The sequence below is a fragment of the Nymphalis io genome, chromosome 2, assembly GCF_905147045.1.
Source record: "Nymphalis io chromosome 2, ilAglIoxx1.1, whole genome shotgun sequence".
NCBI lineage: Eukaryota > Metazoa > Arthropoda > Insecta > Lepidoptera > Nymphalidae > Nymphalis > Nymphalis io.
The window spans coordinates 2543406-2564005 of record NC_065889.1 but is presented as its reverse complement, the minus strand read 5'-3'; the positions used below and the strand labels follow the sequence as shown (position 1 = coordinate 2564005).

The following is a 20600-nucleotide window of genomic DNA, read 5'->3' as shown; positions in this document are numbered from 1 at the left end:
GCGTAAACGCTATTGACGCCTAACTATGTAACGCTTCGTATGATGGGTACACGCAAAATACAAATACTCTTTCCGTAATCCGTAACAGCCTGTGAATGTCCCACTGCTGGGCTAAAGGCCTCCTCTCCTCTATTTGAGGAGAAGGTTTGGAGCTTATTCCACCACGCTGCTCCAATGCGGGTTGGTGGAATACACATGTGGCAGAATTTCAGTGAAATTAGACACATGCAGGTTTCCTCACGATGTTTTCCTTCACCGTAAAGCACGAGATGAATTATAATCGCAAATTAAGCACATGAAAATTCAGTGGTGCTTGCCCGGGTTTGAACCTTTATTGTATTTAAATACTCTTTATTGTACACTAATAAATCTTAAACACAGAATGCAGGCAAAGAAAGAGTAACTTTGGAACATATTTTTGTTTCATTTTTTCATATATTTACATAATTTGCTGTGATGTACCATTGAATGATGTAGATCCAAATCAATCTTCACACATTTGAATATTAGGATTCGACTCTAATGTGTTTAAAAATTATAAAATAAAAAGTCGATGTAATTACCTAACTAGATTTTACGAATAAACAAGGTCAATCGGTAAGGACTTATCCTTGTGCTATATTATTTATATATATCTTAATATTTAAACCTATTAAGACATGTATTCTTGCGGCTTGCCACACGAACCGCTAACTTGTTCATTTCATATCGATCACCAGTTTAGAAATAGAGTTCTGATTGCATTTTCCTTTATATTTCATTATATTTAAACGGTCTTATTTTTAAACTGTAGTTTAGAAGATGTTTGGTTATTAGTGCATACTGATGCAACATGCGAAAGAAGACAGCATTGTTTCTATTCACCCCTTAACATATAAATATTGTTTAGGGGTGAATAGAAACAAAAAAACCATAACCTGAAAACCGTTTTTGTTATATTATTTAATCAAACATGTTATGTAATAAAATTCACATAGTTACATAAACAAACCTTTGTAGTATAACATTGAACTGTTCTAAAAGCAATAAATTAAATATAACGTTCTCTCTTTGCAGATATATACCACAAAATGTCAGTCGAAAGGTGTCGGGTCAGTCTCATTGGTAAGTAAATATTTGAAATCGCTTTTTTATGTATAACATATATATTATATTTACTAAATAAACATTCTTGTTAAAATAATTTTAAAGAGGATGATATTATTTGATGTCCTTCTGACCGTTACATTTATTGTGTTAAATAAACTCTCAAAACTTATCATTTCAAATCGACTAGCACATACTGTCTTAATTATTATCGTAAATATATGGTATAGGTACTCTTTTTCAAATAAAATACCTATTATGTTATTTAATTCCATCGTCTGCGTCATTCCATCTCATTACTCACATTAATTGCCATAAAAATAACAAACAGCTCTTTAAAAATATGTAGGTATATATATATATTTCAAAAGCATTCCTACATATTTCAAAAGGTTAATGTCAATAATGTATATTAAAAGCGATTACAGTCTAATTACATTCTCCGTCATGTCATAGGCAATCTCAGAAATGGACATTGTAATACAGGCTTGTCATGCCTGCTCTGTGATATAACACCATCGTAAAATTCATAGTAAGGCATTAATACACGCGTGAACAGTCCGTAAGATTACGTGGTAGGGCTTTGTGTAGGCCCGTCTGGGAAGCACTACTCACCAGATATTTTGCCGCTAAGCAGCAATACTTAGTATTGTTGCGTTCTGGTCCGAAGGGTGAGTAAGCCAGTGTAACTACAGGCACTAGGGACACAACATCTCAGTTCCCAAGGTTAGTTACGCATTGGCGATGTAGTGAGTGGTTATTATTTCTTATATGCCAATGTCTATGGGCGGTGGTGAACACTTACGATCAGGTGTTTCATTTGCTCGTCTGCCTATAATATAAAAAAACTGACATTAATAGCCCTCCATATTCCAACTGATAGATAGTTGAGCTATTTATCATTATGGATAATACACAATAAAATATTTTAATGGTCGTCGTTGATGTAAAACTTCGATATATTTTTCTTATTAATTTTTTTTTTTATAAAGCAATTTATATAGTACGCGCATCAAGTACGCACAAATAGTTGAGCGGCATAAGAGAGCGTCACGTTGTTTGCCGTCATTCAATTACCTATTTTTCACGTTTATCATCTTTTAATTGTGTTTAATCTATCCATTTAATTAATTGTCAAGAGAATAATCACCGAAATTCTCGCTGGTTCTTCTCGGTAGAATCTATATTCAAAACAGGAAGTAACTTTAAATTTAATCCTGTAAACGGACGACATAAAAATGCTTTTTCAAGTCTACTTGAATACAGTATATTCCGATTTAGATTTTTTTTTCTAAAACAACGAAGCAGTTATAAAGACTATCATACAAAGCCTTATAAAGAGAACTATTGCTTCGTGCATTCGACTGCGCATTTTGTGTTTCTATTCGTGCTTAGAGAAAAATAGTTGCACGATAAAAGAGACGCTTTAGGCAATTCGCCTAAATTGAAATTCGAATATGATTTCACTCACACAGCGTGGTGTTGTATAGTCTATCTCACTCTATAAATGGAATGTCAAAGATTTTTTTTAAATAGTTGACATAAGCGCGTGCACGTTAAGAAAACAATTTAGCTTTATATAATAGCATAAATGTGATAATTTGTATGTACAGCTATCTATTAAGCAGAGATATAGATTATGTCATGGAATAAGATGTTAGATGTTTTGAAATCTGATTAAAATTTTGTTAAAGTCAATATTTAAGAAACTTACTCTTATCTATTACTTAATCACACTCGGACGATTGGAAATCTATTAAAAACTATGTGTATACATAGTTTTTCTATTTAATTAAAAAAAAATATTCTATATTTTATTAACGCCAAAAGATTCGCGCTGGACAGCCCACGAACAGTCATAAAAATACACAAGAATTGCAGCATATTCAATATCAATTTGCATAAGCTTAGGCTGATATATGCAATATTCTAAATTGAATATTCAGTTAATAACACTATAGAGGATACGTATTCTGCTTAAACCTTAAAGGTCATTTCCACAACCAATATAGTTAACGGAATATCAAGATAATGAAAATCGAATAGTATTTATAAACGATAAAGCCTGTTTTACTATTACGCATGACACTATTAAAAACAGCAGAGATGCATGCACCTGTGTGTGTTTGTAACTTTATATTTCTTAAGACTTCAATTTCGGACGATCTTTTAAATTTTAATACTATAAATCATATTTTTAAATGCGCAAAACAAAACAGCATATAATATTTTTTAGATATCTTTAATGTAAATATTTTTAATTACAAGTCAAGAGTCAAGCTTGATTTTAGTACATGTAGTTTAATATTTTTTATGGTATATATCCGGTGGTTATATATAAGGTGTCCTAGGACACATAGGCCACCTGATGTTGAGTGATCACCAACCTTGGGAAAGAAGATCTTATGTCCGTTGTGCAATTACACTGGCTCACTCACCCTTCAAACCGGAACACAACAATACTGAGTATTGCTGTTTACATTTTATATGTTTATTTTGTTTTGTATTTTTTATATCTTAATTAATGATCTTAAGACGTTAGAACTACAAAAATAATTTAATTATATTTGGTACAAGTGTACAGAAAATTAAATAAATATTCAATATAAAGATTATTATTTATTAATGCGAATATAATTTATTAATACCTGTTATTAAAATAACAACGGTTATTTATTTTAAGTAAGCAATAAAAAATAAATATAAGCAATCGCCTTAATGGACACTTCGAGTAATAGCATGACGAAGCCTTCATTGTAGTATGTCCTCTTCCCGCTTCGTCATTTTGTCAAATAACACAAAAAGCCAGAAATGAAGCAGTGAAAAATTGTTTTATAAACGCCTTATATAATAAACAATGGATCGTGTTCGAAAATGTTTATGTATTACTTTATTTTACTGTCATTTATAGCTTATATATCCTCGTAATAAAGGGTTCTAATAAGTAAACAAAAATTATTATTTCTTTTTTTTACTTTTTTTATTAACCTTTTGTTTATTTAATTTAAAATTGGAACGAATGACCTGATTGTAAGTGATCTCCACCGCTCATAATCATTAGCACCATACGGTATATGAATCAACTTACCGTTAACTATACAACAGTTAACAGTGCATTTAGGGTGCAATGGTATTCGCCCGAATTGCATCGACCTTCGATTAAAATCCACGTGCTCTATCAACTAGAACCAAACGGTCATATATTAAATTATATGACAAGCCAAATTGCAACATAACTGCCAGGTTCAAAGACAAAACCGGGGACTCGGATGTAACAAGAACCTTCAGAGGGCACTTATAATATTATTTCCGGGTACAAAATTGGTACATACCGCTAATAGAACGTAACGTACTAATGAAATGGCCTCTTTGTCAAATTGGGTGCTTTCACTGTCTTAATATGCTTTCATATTAAAGAGTGATGATCGTAAACCCAGAACATATTGTTAAATAGAAGTACCGTTGATTTGGTTTCGTCAATTAATCTATATAACTGAAATACCTACTTATCACGAGATCTCCTAAATTATCCACCCGATTGACTTGAAATTTGTCACAGTTACTCCTTCCCCGACGGAGACGCTCACTAACTCAAATACATTTTTCTTCTTATGTATCCGTGCGTAGCCGGGATAATTAGCTAATTTATTATAATAACAATAGTAGTATAGAAGTTTATTCACTAAAAAATGCCACTAACAAAGTTAGGAATAGAAAACTTAGATAACTTACATTTAATTTATGACATAACAGCGAAAAGAAATGAGCTCTATATACGTATAGCCATACATAGTTTCGACTATTTATAACATGTTTTCAAGTATAAAAGCAGTAAAAAGTAGCAAGATGGACCCAATGGTATTTTTTAAAATTTAGTCAGTTTTAAGTCAAAAATAATTATATTTTTATTATAATACGATTTTAGTATGGAAAATCCAACGTTTTTTTTTTGTACCATTTATACCATTAACGGAACACTCGCAATAATTTTTTATCATCCTATATTTGCTTTTTGGTTTTCAATTCCCTTAAATAAATTAAATTAAAATTATATACCTTATTCGAGTAGGTTCCTTTCAACAAGCACTTGTGTATCGTAATTTCATAATATCATATTAATTATAATGTAAGTAACGGTTCGGAATATAGATTTTAACGAACAGAGTTGGCAAGCAACTCAAAAGTTACGTTTTTTCACCAATTAAAAAACACAGGTGTGGTATAAGGTGTGGTTCTTCTATCAAGTTACTTATTCTAAGGAAAGAATCGTGACTCAAGAATTTATTGATTGCACGAATTAATCAAGCTAATGCACAATGTTTTGGCGTTTTTTACGAATTAAAACTTTTGTGATTGACCTGGAAATAGGTCATTTTTATTTTGTTGGATATTATTCGGCCTTTTACGCTTTAAAACGTGGATATACCAGAAATAACTTCATTTGAGTGTCAGAAACATACACACATAAAAAATTAAAAACAATTTGAATGAATAGAAAGAAATATGCAAAGTACCCTATGATATTGATGTTATTGGCTTTTTTTCTAAGCTACCTAACAAAAGAATCATTTTTACATCCAAACAGTAATTATTCAACACTAAAGGAACCATCGACTTATTTTTGTAACGTTGATTTTACTCAAATTTTGTATATCATATCCCCGTCACATGCTGACGAAACCGCGTGCCGAGTTATTTATAAATGAAAAATAAATTGAACAACCTTTAAAGGAAGTTAGGTACTTCATATATTTGCTAATATTCGATTCTTAGATTTCAATTGTTTCTGGAATTACACTGTTTTATTATAACAGTTCTCACGGCCAGCTACCGATATCTACTCGTATAAGGAGGTGATATTCTATCTATATCAATGCATACAACATTAGTAATCAAATACATTCATCATCGGACGCACATATTCAAACTCATCAATCATACGTTACTTTATGTTCGAATTTAAGTTGTAAATTAATTTGCTTAAAATATAGTAGTATGAACTATTTTGTAATAGTTATACATATGGTTGCTGTTTTGACTGAGTTACATAATTAATTTTAGTTAATTAATAACAGCTCAAAGTGAACTCAACAGCTCATTCTAAATCATTGCATACGAGCGCTTTTACTTGGTGGTAGGGTCTTGTGTAAGCCCGTCTGGGTAATCGCCAAACAGCAGTAAGTATTGTTGTGTTCCGTTTTAAGGGGTAACTAGAGGCAGTAGGAACAAAATATCTTAGTTCCCAAGTTTGGTGGCGCATTGGCGATTTAATGATTGGGTAATATTAATTACATGGCCTATGTTTATGGGCGGCGATGACCTCTTACAATCCGGTGGCCCATTTGCCCGTCTGCCTTCGTATATTATTAAAAAATAAACTTGAAAAAACATGCTGAGTACATTTAAATATAACATTAATGAGCCTCACGTCATTTGAAATACTTTTGTACGTACAAATACTTAAATGCACTTCCCTGCAAGTTGAATTAAGTTATTTCACCGTATTATTGGCCTGCGCGTATTCCGCTTATTCCCTGGATTAAATTGAAACGTGTTTAGAAATCAGAACTACATAGTAATTTTTTTGTCAATAAATAGACAAGTTGAAATCGTAATCGTATCTGACACATGCATGTTTTGTCACAATGTCACGAATCTAAAGTCTAAAGGTTCAAGTGCCCTAGTCACTGGCCATCTCGGCTAATTAAGGCAAATTAATGTAAGCATATTGTCATTAAGTAAAATCACACAGTATCTGTTTAAATCTTACGCATTCACAAGTTTATACTACGATTATCAAGCACTATTGAAATACACCCGTTTCCACAATTCCCATCCGCTCTACCGTTTCTAATTACGAGACCACGAAATATATTTTCATTGCAAAACTGTCGAGCTTTGTTTGTGAACAATAAACTGTGGGAGTCCCAGGACCTTGGTGCAGAAGAGAATGCCGAATTAATTAGGCTTACAAACCTTTATATACGACTCTTTATTATAAGGTGTTGCGTTAAAGTATAAGTTGTTTTAGATATATTTAAAACAAGAACATGAAATTCGCTATTGTCACGTCAATTTAAAGCAAAACTTAAATTGTGAAGCGTAGCTACTTATTAAATAAAATAATATTATATATATAAAATTAAAACCTTTTTCGATAGGTGCTGCATCTTCAAGTTTCATGTATATTACTTTAGTCGTTTTTTTATAAATGTATTACAAAATCAGTGTCTCTTCAATTATTACTTTGGCACCCACACACGCACTCACTCACAGACACATACACACATACACACTCTTAGACACATACGCACACATTATATAAATATGTTGGTAATATTTATTTATTTAAATTTAACTAAAATTGAAAGTCAAAAACTAATTGCCAATATTATATGATATGATATAATACTAATGATATGGAAGAGCGGGATCTTCTGTCTTATGTATTATAAGTGTATAAAAGAACAGCAAAACATATATATATATATATATATATATATATATATATAATAAGTTTATGTACTAAGTTTTTGACAAAACAAAACATTTTTCAGTATTACCCAAAATCTCAGTAACTTTTTATCAACCCTACCTGGGGTTAAAACCCAGGACCTCGGGGTCTGCGCTCTTATATCTAGCCAACAGACCTACGAGGCAGTCTCCTATATTAAACGCCAAGGTTACATAAGCATTATCTTTTAAAAAACCCTTGAAATCTTTTATCATCGATAACGTTACAAAAAACAACGTTGTTCGTTAAAATGTTTTTACCGCCACTACAATTCAATTTTTCCAAAACATTAACAATCTAAACATTAACAAATACGTTAGGTTATATTTATTAATAATAAATACGTTTCAACTAATCACTTGAGAATTTCAAATTCAGGCGAACGAAGTTATGTGTATTCTATTTAACAACCCTTTCAAATATCTAGCTTATTAAACTGACAAAAACATGCGTTTTATCTCAAATTACACGTCAAGAGTTTATTCACACACAGGTATAGCTTAAATTGGGAAATATTTAAATGAAGCTCTTAAAGCGCCATACGACTTCGTTCGCTTAATATATGCATAAATGTCCTTTTTTTACAAATCTTGTAAGCAAGTCGATTTAAAACTGGACAGAATTTAAATAAATGAATATTATACTTGGAAGGAGCAAATTTGAACAATAAAGGTAATCAAAAAAGGCACTGAATCCACATAGGCAATGTTTGAACAATATTTTTATCTTCTTCTTCGTCGTGACACTTGTCAGAGCGGTCGTTCGGCGCAGATGTTATTCGTCTTACGCGCCTTCGCCATAAGTCCCTGTTAGTGGTGAGCCTGGTGCATTCATGCAAAGGACCGCCAACAGTTGTTTTTATTTGGTCGGTCCATCATATGGGCGTCCTTCCACGTGGTCTGGTGCTACCCATCTTGCCTTGAATGACAAGGCGTTCTATGGAGTAATATAATATAAATATCCTTATAGTTATTATATAATTATTAATTCTTGCAATTTATATTATATATAATATCTATATGGCAATTCGTTCCCGTTTGAATGACGCGGTTTCGTATCCGACCTATTAGACTATTTTGTCATCTCTACTATCTTTAGCACTATTTGAATAATAATATGTATTTATCTTAAAATAAAACACAAAGCATAAGAAGATTATGTTAAGTACTAAATCTCCCATCAAGGGTTTCATAAGTTAACAATGCCGCAGAGAGCACGCTAAGCTGATGGTCCGATTGTTATCATAAACACAACTGTACTCTTGATAATAAATGCAGAAGCTTATTTAGATTAAAATCGTTTATTGTTAAGCAATATTGGAGCTTACTAAAATTATATAAACCAATTCATAATATTTTTATAAAGTACTACTTAATTATGTTATTTTAAATAAATGAATAAAATAATTATAAAGATAAAATAATATACATATATAAACACAGTCATATATATATTATAAGCAATCATTTCTAAAGTCTGTGCCTTTCAAAGCAAGGCAAAGCATATCTATTTATCTAAATTCACATCTGTGAATGCATTATATAGATACCAGGGATGCTATGAACCTCCGTAACCGTGAGCCGTACCGTAAAAAAGTAGTTTATTTATTGTGGTTTCGTATTGTGTTATAAAATTGTTGTTTGTAATTATTTGTTTCTAAATAATCAAATATCCGTAACCGAAACTATCCGAAACGATTGTTTATATTAGATATTTTTTACGTTTTATTTCAGATAGTTTTATAGATTAGTTATAGTTATAGATTAGATAGTTTAATAGATTGTTTATTTCAGATATTTTTTACGATTATCCGATTGGATAATTATCCGATTGGATATTTCAGATATTTTTTACGATTATCCGATTGGATAATCGTAAAAAATATCTGAAAAAGGGTTAACATTATTTTATATTCGTATCCAGATCTGAAAATTCATTTTCATAATGTAACATCTCTTTTTTTCACGCAGTGGAAACCTTCAACAGGTGACCGGCTCTTTTAGGGAGGGGGACCGGGTTATGTGGGATTATTACCCACTAAAACCACTGCGATGGCCGTCCTCGGCATGGATCATGTAGGATCGTATTGATATAACGCATCCCGTGCTGTGCTCCGCTCATGGCTCGGTGGAGCTCTACTTTAGGGGGCGAAGATAATCTAACCCCTCGCTAGTACGTACGACAGCACGAGGCCATCCCGGCTGTCATCCTCCTCAGCGCCGTCTGAAATAAAACACGTGAGGCCCCCACCTCACACATCACAGCCCCAGGATTACGCCCTATCTTTAAGCCCCAAGTGTCAAGGCTGTGGGAGGGCCAAGAAGACGCCGAAATCGTTTCCGCCGAGCAGGATCGGCCCTTACCTGTTCCCACTCCACCGTCTCTTTCTGGACCATAAAGGTCTTACAAAAGGAAGCTACGGCCCTCCAAGCCGATTCCCTGTAAAGAATCACCGACATGATAAGTCGGAAGGTAACTCGTCGCTTTCGTCTCGTCTGGTCTTCGAAGGCTGGCAGGATTGCTGCGACGACGCGATTGCGCGCGAATCTTTCTTTGCAGAGACGTCGCGCCACATCGCAAGAGCTCTCCACTGTTTCCACCGCTTCAACGCCTTGAGCGCACTCGGAGGAGGCGCGCTTTCACTGTTCAAATGCAGGATGTGGGTCTGTTGATAGACCCTTACGTCCATATCCACCAGAATGTCCAAGGGTGGAAAGCGCACTAAGTCGGTTGCCGCCTCGTAGGGTATCGTGCGATATCCTCCACTTTCCATAGTATCCCTGATAGATCTTGTCTTCCTTGCCAGTCAGTCTCTCAGTCCAAGCAATCATTTGAAAATACGTTGCCAATATCACATAAAGAATACAAAGATGGGCATCTTCATTTCATACAATTTGTAGGTTAATAGCTGTGTTGTGATGTAATAATTCCCGACAGCGCAGAACTTAAACAATAGGTACAAAGCGCACTGCAATTACATTAATATTAATGTAGCTCTTATGTGCTTATACCTATTGTTTGTCTTAACAGCGTTCAGCTTTGCGAACATTCGTATATAAACATACAAGATGACATGAACTTTTTTTTGTTATCTATGGAGAGTTTCAATGCTAGTTTAGCAAAAACCTCCAAGCATGAATAAGCAATTAGTATAATCAATGGAATAGTCAAATTTGAATTGACAATAACAGAGCTACGCTATTTTCAATTAACACTATTAATATTCTAGATATATTTAATAAATTAAGTTTTTGTTTTTTTTTTTAATACTGGCAATGTTTGTTCTCGTACATATTCCAATAAAATCTAAAGCTTGTGTGAACGCAAATAGTCCAAGGGGATCGAATTGTAGAAGTGTTGACGCTTATTAATCTAAAATAGCATTATTAATAGATGTCACCCCAATTAGTACAGGCTCAAAATCGGAAGGTCTCATAAGATCATTGAAATCAAAACACGGACGATAACCGCCTTACAGTAAAAAACTGTATAATCTGTATGAAATTAGTTTTTTTTTTTTTAATGTGAAATATTTTTTATCGCGCCAACACACCAACTCATATGCCGTGACGACAAACATCATTACGCTCTTTTATGCCGTCATGCGTTCTCCCCGGATATTACGCAGAAAATATATCGATTCATCTCAATCATACCTCTTAATCGATTATAGAAAGTAATGATAAATAGAAATGAAAAATTTCAAAACATAATTTTATAAAGAAACTGAAAGACTATTTTCAAACACGCTCCCAGTATTTCTGACACAGTTCATTTGGTCGCGTCTGCATCGTTTAAGGGAATTAACTATGATATCGGAGAACGCTTTCGAGAATGAAATAAAAATAAAATTTTACACTCCCCACAAAGTATGCTTGGCGTCTGGAGCACTCTGATCTTTTCAACACATTTTGCGACAGCATTTTTAGTTTTGTGGTGTTTTTTAAAGTTACTTTTAAAATTGTGTTGATGTGTTCATGAAGATAAATAAGGTCTTAGAAAAAAAGTTAATCATTAAATATATTTTTTTTTAAAGTACACTAACTTTTTAAATCTGTTCCTAAGATAGACAACTTAATACCTATATAATAGGTAACAGCCAACTAATATGCATACATACATAGACATACATAACACACCCAAGCTCGGGGCAGAAATCGAACCCACAACCCCAGATATACGTTGGGATCTGCCAACTGCGCCGACGAGCCAGTGTATCTCCGCTGCTGAGGCCTCCTCTCCTTTCGAGGAACCTATAATTCCATCAAGCTGTGAAAATGCTTATGATGGATATAAATACATGTGACAGAATATCATCCGACACATGCAGGTTTCCTGGCGAAATTAAAAATATAAAGGCTCTACAATCGTCACCCGTGTATAAACCAATATTGAGTTGGAGTGATGTTCAGATTCACCGACTCTTTTGAGTTGTAACTATTTTAAAACTATACTAAAAAGCTTTCATACTAATCATACAGACGGAATACACCGCACGTTGGCCAACAGCGCATCCATGTTAGGTTATACAACCTATGCGTGTGAACCAATTGTGACATATAAGGTACCTAAGAGGTTGTTGAACTCCTTGAATATCCTGAGACTGATATAACGGCTTAAAATAACACGCTTAAACATTTTAGGATACTTATAACAAAAATTAAAATCGTTATTTCCTTTTGTATGAATACTGATTATGGTATCAATAATAATTTAATATTTAATTACGACTGCCTCGTTGGTCTAGTTGATTCAAACCCTGGTTGGGCGGATAAAAAATTATTGGATAGCACGGAGTCTGGAAGTTGGAAGTGTGTTTCCCTCGGTAAGCACGTAAAGCCGTTGATCCTGCGCTTGAACTTTTCCGTTCGAATTCTTCCGGTCTTGTCAGATTGCCGTCCCATAGTATAATGAGAGTGCATGTATATAGATATATGTTTAATAATACAAAATAATTACATTTCAAAATAGTACAAATTCCAAGATGCATTGTATCCTACCTACATAAGATATTGTGAGGTCATAAAACAAGATAACTCTACAATATTTATCTCAATAACATATCTCATAAATCATATAAATATGTTACAATAAATCTTCCGTTCAGCTTCCATTATCGTTCTTTCCATCTACCTATTCGTTTTAAAAATCGCGTGAAAGCAAGGAAGCGACAATATATTTTTCTTGCTTCATCATCTGTTCGTGACACAAGTTATAAGCCGACGTTTAGGAATTTATGTAACGTTTTCATTCTCTTTCGAAGATCTTATTGAAATAATACTATTGTACAAGATTTTATGTAATTTCTTATATTGATATTGGTTCAGATAAATTTTAAAGCAACACAACAAATTCCACACAACCGATAGAAGTGAAATTAAACAAAATTTTTTGGGGATGGCAACAATTTCAATAGATTATACTAGATATAAATTCATTTCGTGTTATTACGTGGATTAAATAAAATATATTCTTAATTTTTTTTTTATTTCATTTAATAATAGCATAGCTGTTGTGTAATAAGTAATGAACGTATTCTTAATGAATTATACTAAAAGTACATATCACGGCTGCTTAAAATCAAATGCTTCCTACCTAGGCATGCAGAGTTTTGATACCGGTATATCTAGCCGAACACTTTCTCTTTTATTTTAATAATCAATCAAATAATAGACAAGTACATTCACAAAAAAAAATTGTAAAAATAATAAGTACACAATGTTTAAAGTACTCCTAATGGCCTCCCTTTGATTTGAATATTTCCAAGCATCATTCCATGGATACACATATGGCAGAATTTCAGTGAAATTAGACACATGAAGGTTTACGATGTTCTCTTTCACCACCGAGCACGAGATGAATTATAAGCACAAATAAAGTACATGAAATTTCAGTACTGTTTGCCTAGGTTTCAAACTCGCAATCACTCGGTTAGGATCATAACGACTGGTTAATCTGAACTCATACAATGATATATTTCACTGATATATTCGTCTATGAGGTTTGATTAAACCATACTTTATTATCTGTATAATGATAGCTTTAATTGATGCCAACAAATAACGATAATTTTATACCGTACACAACCACACCTACCACAATAACTCCCTCTCTTATAAAAAAAACAAACATTTACATGTGTGCTACATTATTAAAATTAAAATTTCTCACTCATTACACTATATGAATAAGACACTTATATGAATAAGACTGAGTAATTTGATCCATCTGGAGATAGATGTTGTTTCGTTAATCAAAATTAAAATCTTCTGCTTAAACATTACATACAAATATGAAAAAAATATGACTTTGACATGCCGTATGATGTCTAAAATTATAATTTTTCTCATAATAATATTAAGATAAAATTCGCGAGATAAATGGCAACATCATGTCTGTCATATATATAATTATATAGGGTAATATATATAATAGTCCAATTACCTATCTTATGCTACTGATTCTTATCATTTAAATATATTTAAATATTTTTGCGTTTTATAAGAAAGGTTTAATTAAGATAAAGTTACGGTATATAAGATTTATCATTGACAATGCAACATAATATGATTAATATTTATTACTTGTACCTTATTGTATACGTTTCTACCGTCAAAAAAGATTTTTTTTATTATTTCAATGAACAGACGAATAAATTTCAAATTCAGCCAAAAACTATAAACTACCCGTCACACCGTCAATGTTTCACCAACTATGAGATCCAAGATGTAATATTCTGCATATTATTACTTTTCAAACCGGAACACATTACCTTGAAATACGCGGGATATTTCAAGAAATACCTATAAAAAAATAACAGAAAACTTACCCTTCATCCGCTTATGGCTTAAAGCTATCTAATCGCATTGTTATCGCCCCGATGAGCGGTTTCTCTCACGACATTCCCTCTGCTCTCACGAAACACTAACTATGCGAAATCACGACTATTACACTTCAACGAGACGATATCCTCTATATAAAATATGATACATTACAATGATTCTGCAATCATTGTAATGTATCATATTTTATAATTAACTTTTTTAGTGAAAGAAAGTTCGTAAATAAACATGAAAGGCTTATTCCATTTTGACGAACAACAATAAAATATGAATAGTGTTCAAGAACTTCAGACTATATGATGTCATCCGCAAATAAATATGGCGCTTGACAGCTGTCAAATAGACAGATATAAGTTTTTTATTTTTGTTCTTTTTATTAATAAGAAACAGTATACATAATACATAATTACAGATAAATAATATAATATAATAAATCAGTAAAAATCTCATGCATCTATCTCATATCCGTATGATTATATGTAACTTTATTTATCATTATTGTATTTTCTTTGCCACGTCGTGATCCCGGCTAACGTTTAAAACATTTCTTGTTGTCTACGAAACAGTCTCCTATTTTCAATATCATATAATCAGAATTCCCTAATAAAACCATACAAATCAAAACAGACCCGAGACCCGCGTCACGATCTAAGGTGACTTCATATATCCGGGGACGGACCTGTCAGGTGACCCGTGTCACACAAATTGACTGATACTACGTAATGATTTCCTGGCAATGAAAAGAGTTTACCCTCTATTATAAGAAAAACTCCTTTGTACGGCTTAAACCTTATCTGGCCACGGGGTCGGTTATGACCCACTGAACACAACGTCCTTAATAAACAACATAATATGTGTAAAAGTATATGAGTTGGTGGTTTAATTATAAGTTATTTCAATATATTATTAAATAGATAATAAAAAGCATCGATATTATTCGAGAATTTGGATATAAGAAAAATAAACTAAATTCATAGTTGAATATGTTATTGGTTAAAGAAAAAAGGTCCCTAACTACTTAGTTTCTTGCCGGTACTTCTCGGAACCTGTGTTAGCTTTACATTCAAATTAATTAATGTGATCTATACAAATAAATAAAATATAAATGTCTGTCTGTCGTTTTAAAATAATTGCCTATTTATTTTAAGGATTATCGACGTCAAAATGGCAGATGTTAAAGGATTTTCGTCACAAACTGAATTCCACGCTGGCTAAGCTTTGCTAGTATGACATATTATGTATATAAGCACTATTAATGTATGTGATAAGACCCTATTTCAATAATTAAATTTTAAATTTCGAATAAATATTTTTCAAGAACAAAATTCACGGTTCAATATATTCGCAAATTAAATAAATTAACTTTTAAACATAAGCGTCCTTATTACATTACTGTTAGGTCAATTTATTTCGTTCGTAGGCAAAGGCATATAAAATATTACATCGAACCAATGCATGCGTGTAATCGGCTTACGTAAAGTGGCTTCGTCCAATCAGTGGCAATTTATTTTCAATGTATCAATAATATCGACCTATCACGTAACGTATAAAATAAATTAGATAAACGGTTAATATAATTTTTTATCGTTCGAAATTATAATTGAACGATAAATCTAATGGCAAACGATGCATGACAGGTTTTAAGTAGTTTTAAATTTCTAGATTATATGCGTTTGTTTTCATCGTGAAGTTAAAGCGTGTGGCACACAATGACGATACTATAATATTGTGTTGTATCTGAAGGATACACATGGATATTTTATTGTTATGTACGAAGCCAACTTGCTCTGTTGACAGTCCATTCAAAACTATATTTTATTAGATATTTCAAAGAACATGATTTTTAACATGTCAATTTAAATTTATCTATTTTGTTCATAAAATATACACGAATAGATCAAGACGTACAGTAACAGTGTGTTAATGTCCCACAGCTAGGCTATGACTAACGCTCTTGTTGTAGGGAGAAGGTTTGGAATTTATTCCACTACGAGATGTGCCCACCTAACGAATTTTTTCATCGCTTATAATCACTTGACCATCATGGCTCTTGTCCATCAGAATATAAGATGACTCACACGTTACACTAGCTCACTCACGTGATTCTAAATATAAAAGTTTAATAGTAAATATCTATTAAGTATATATCTAAAAGAGCCTCCTTGAAGCTTCGCCCTATTATAATAGCAATTACCTGAAACCATTATCTAAATAATTATATATTTATAAAGAGTAAAGTTTATAGTACGAAAACCTATGTTTAAATGCAATCTTCATTTGTAATTCATTCGTAATAGAAGGTGCTGCATTCACATATTTTACAGTTACATAAAAAAATATACAATTTAATTGCCAACATTCAAAACTGGCAATTTGTTTGTTTACAACTCCACAAAACATGACCAACAGTTACACAATTTTTATTGTTATTAACCATGTAATTGCAATTTAAAAATTAAATAATATTTGGTCGCCAACGCGTATTTATATTAGTAAACATAAGTATATATAGTAGCGCTTTAACCGCTGCTTCGGTTGCGATTTCACAATTCTTAAATACTAATTTCAATAGCTCTTTCTTCAAAAATAAAGGATTTTCATACAAACTATAAACTTCTTTATTATATAATACCTCGGGAGTTAAATATTCAAAAATCATCCTTAGGGCTAAACTATGTAAAAAGATCCCGTATGGAAATTTCTATGGTGCTTCCCCCGGTAGTTGGGGCAGTGCGTTTGTATGTCAGTCAGTCAGTCATTCTTTTCTAAATACATATATAATAACACCACCAGATACAGTCAATAAAAATCTTTTGCATATCAATGATATGCTCTCTCTTGGGAACATACATTGCTATGCAGACGATAGTACATTGCATGGTGGATACCACGGACGCGCAGTGGCTGGGCAAGCGGAAATTGAGGAGAGGCGGAAGAATCTTGTCATTGAACTCGATAGGACGTTAGAGCTCATCGCCAAATGGGGCTCTGATAATCTTGTTGAGTTTAATGCCAAGAAAACACAGGTATGCGCTCTCACGGCGAAAAAGTCAACATTTTCCCCTCTTCCCTCCCTCTGTGGTACTCCGCTGGTGATGCAAAGCAAAATCGCCATGCTGGGGATTGACGTTCGCTGCGACCTTAGTCCAAGGGATTACATCGAGGCTGTTATAAAAACAGCTTCACGGAAACTCGGAGTTCTGAACAAGGTGCGACGCTTTTTCACGCCACAACAACTGTGCCTGCTGTACAAAACACAGGTACGGTCTTGCGTGGAATATTGCTCGCACCTTTGGGATGGCTCCGCTAAGTACCTACTTGAGGCCTTGGACCGGTTGCAGCGACGTGCCGTACGCATTATTGGTGACGTAAAGGTCACAAACACCCTTGAACCTTTACAATTGCGTCGTGAGATAGCAGCACTGAGCGCTTTCTATCGACTGTATCACGGCGAGTGCTCTGAGGAATTATTCTCTCTAATTCCTGCTTCGATGTCACCGCCTAACTGTGACATCAATTCCATCGCGAACAAAGAAATTTGGCAACTCCTTTCTTTGTCGCACTTCCAAAAAATGGAATTCCTTACCAGCTCACGTGTTCCCCTCCTCTTACAACCCGGGTTCCTTCAAACGAGGCGTGAAGAGGCATCTTGCGGGCCGGCAAGGCGAAGGCGGCTAGTGCAGAACGTTTTTTCCGTCTGTACTGGCCGTCGTCGCGTTTGGACTCTACTACCACTTACCAACAGGTGGAGTAGAGTCATTTGCCCTCCCGGCGAATATAAAAAAAAAAAAAAAGAATAAATTTAAATTAAAATAAGTAGTCATCACTCTACAGTAATCTTAAAATGTCATTTGTGATGTTACCTGGAAATTAAAATATGATATGAACAAGATAGAAGAAATACCTCACACGATCCACAACATTGAGGAAATTTGATTCCCAAAAAAAAAAACACACTGTGACAGAGCTTTGACACAAATAAACCAAATAATATTAATTTGAAGCTAAAAATAACTAGTCAACACGTCAACGGGTGACACAAATCGTATTTAATTACGTTAAAAAAAACTAAAACAAAAAACATTTATTATCTAATAACCATTCATCTGGATGCAGTCGTTTCGAGAAACTTAATTATATATGATTGAATGACTACGTCACTTTCCATTTATAAGTTACTGAAAGTAATTACAAAAAAACAATCACAATAACACATAGATCTATTTTTCAAAATATTATATTTAAGCTTTATTTTTTTAATTTAAAATAGGTAATAATGGGTAAGGCAGACTGGCAAATCGACCACCTGATGGTAAATGGTCCCTACCGCCAATAAACATTATCACTCTACGAAATAATAACCATCTCTCACCTTTAATGTGTTACGTTCCTTGTAGCGGGACCACTCAGCGTTTAAACTGCAACAAAACACCGTGGTGGTACCATAAACAAACTTACACAAGACCCTACCGCAAATTACATATAAAATACATTTCCAGCAAAGGCATTCTTAATTTGATACCCAATCAAATATATCTATATACATAAATCAAACATGTCAAATCACATTGATGGAGGAGATATGCGAATTACTCGTCAATGCTTCTAAAGTCTGAGTTGCATAAGTCGGAAGAGCTTTCACCTGCGCCGGCGCACCCGCCACATAACATAACATGTTATGGTCATAAAGTAATGTTATTGGTTATGTTTGAACACGTATGAAATATGGTGATGGGCTATAAATTGCTTGTAAAATAAATTATATTATAAATATTTATAATAGAACATTTGTAATAAAAATAAATTGTTTTTATTTGATTTTGTATTTGCTTTAAATAATTTAAATTTTAAGACACATTTCAACTTACAACCACGCTATCTTTATTTACCAAAAGAAAAACCATATTATAAAAAATATAAATAGTATTATCCAGAATCTGTATTGGAACCAGAAGGCTACTGTACGAGTTGACAATGAGGAGACTGATGAGGTAGAAATAAAGAGAGGAGTCCAACAGGGCTGTATATTATCACCCACGCTATTTAATTTGTACTGGGAACAAATAATCGCAGAAGCAATTGAAGGCCAAGAATGTGGAGTCAAAATAAATGGCCGGTATATTAACAACATCAGATACGCTGACGATACAGTCCTAATAGCATCATCTCCTGAAAAGCTGCAATTAATTATGAGCCGTGTTAATGAGTGCAGTGAAAACGCTGGTCTGAGGATGAACTTATCAAAAGCGAAGATCATGGTGTTATCTAAACATAGCTTCGATGACATTGCTATTACATTCATTGTAGCAGGCCAAAAAATTGAGAGGGTGCGCAAGTACAAATATCTGGGGACATGGCTTAATGACACCTGGAGCTGTGAACAGGAGGTAAAGACTCGCATCGAAATAGCTCGAAGTGCCTTCTGCACGTTGAAAAAAATACTCTGCAATCGCAGACTTAAGATCCCTGTGCGCATACGACTCCTACATCGTTACATCTGATCTCAAAAAACGTATAGAAGCTTTCGAGATGTGGGCATATAGACGTATGTTGGCCATTAGTTGGACTCAAAGGGTCTCGAACGTGGAAGTTCTTCGACGCGTCAACCAAAAACGGCAACTTTTGGAGACTGTCAAGAAGAAAAAAGTTGCATATCTCGGACATGTGCTTAGGCATGAAAGATATGAACTTTTGCAACTGATTATGATGGGAAAAGTTGCCGGAAGGAGAGCTGTTGGGCGCAGAAAGAAGTCTTGGCTGTGCAACATCCGTGAATGGACGGGAATTGGGAGTGCTGCCGAACTTTTTCGCCTCGCAAAGAACGAGAAGGAGTATTTAAAGCTGACTGCCAACCTTCGCTAGTCGGAGTGGCACTCGAAGAAGAAGAAGAATATTAGAAATTAAACTTATTTTAATGAATTTCATAAGCTTGTGTAAAAAATGAGGACGAGGATAACAGAGATAGGATCTGCAAAATGCATATAGGTAGTCCTATATATTAAGGAGCCAATGAGGCCTTTATTTTTTAACTTTTAGTCTCATATAAAAGAAATATTTTTTTATGTTAAATATAGATACCCACGTAGACATGTTTATATATACATATCTACCACTAAATATAATCTATATTTAGATTGGTACCACCTACCCATGAAAAA

At 33.5% G+C, this 20600-nt stretch overlaps 1 protein-coding gene across 1 annotated transcript in view; it reads left to right on the top strand.

Annotated features, from left to right (window-relative positions):
* Nucleotides 1-20600, top strand: part of LOC126777649 (protein obstructor-E-like) — a 39005-nt gene that overhangs the window by 12128 nt on the left and 6277 nt on the right. Inside the window, exon 2 of the mRNA XM_050500769.1 lies at nucleotides 1057-1104. Coding sequence (XP_050356726.1) covers nucleotides 1071-1104 — 34 coding nt within the window. The 5' untranslated portion in view covers nucleotides 1057-1070. The remainder of the gene's footprint in view (nucleotides 1-1056; nucleotides 1105-20600) is intronic.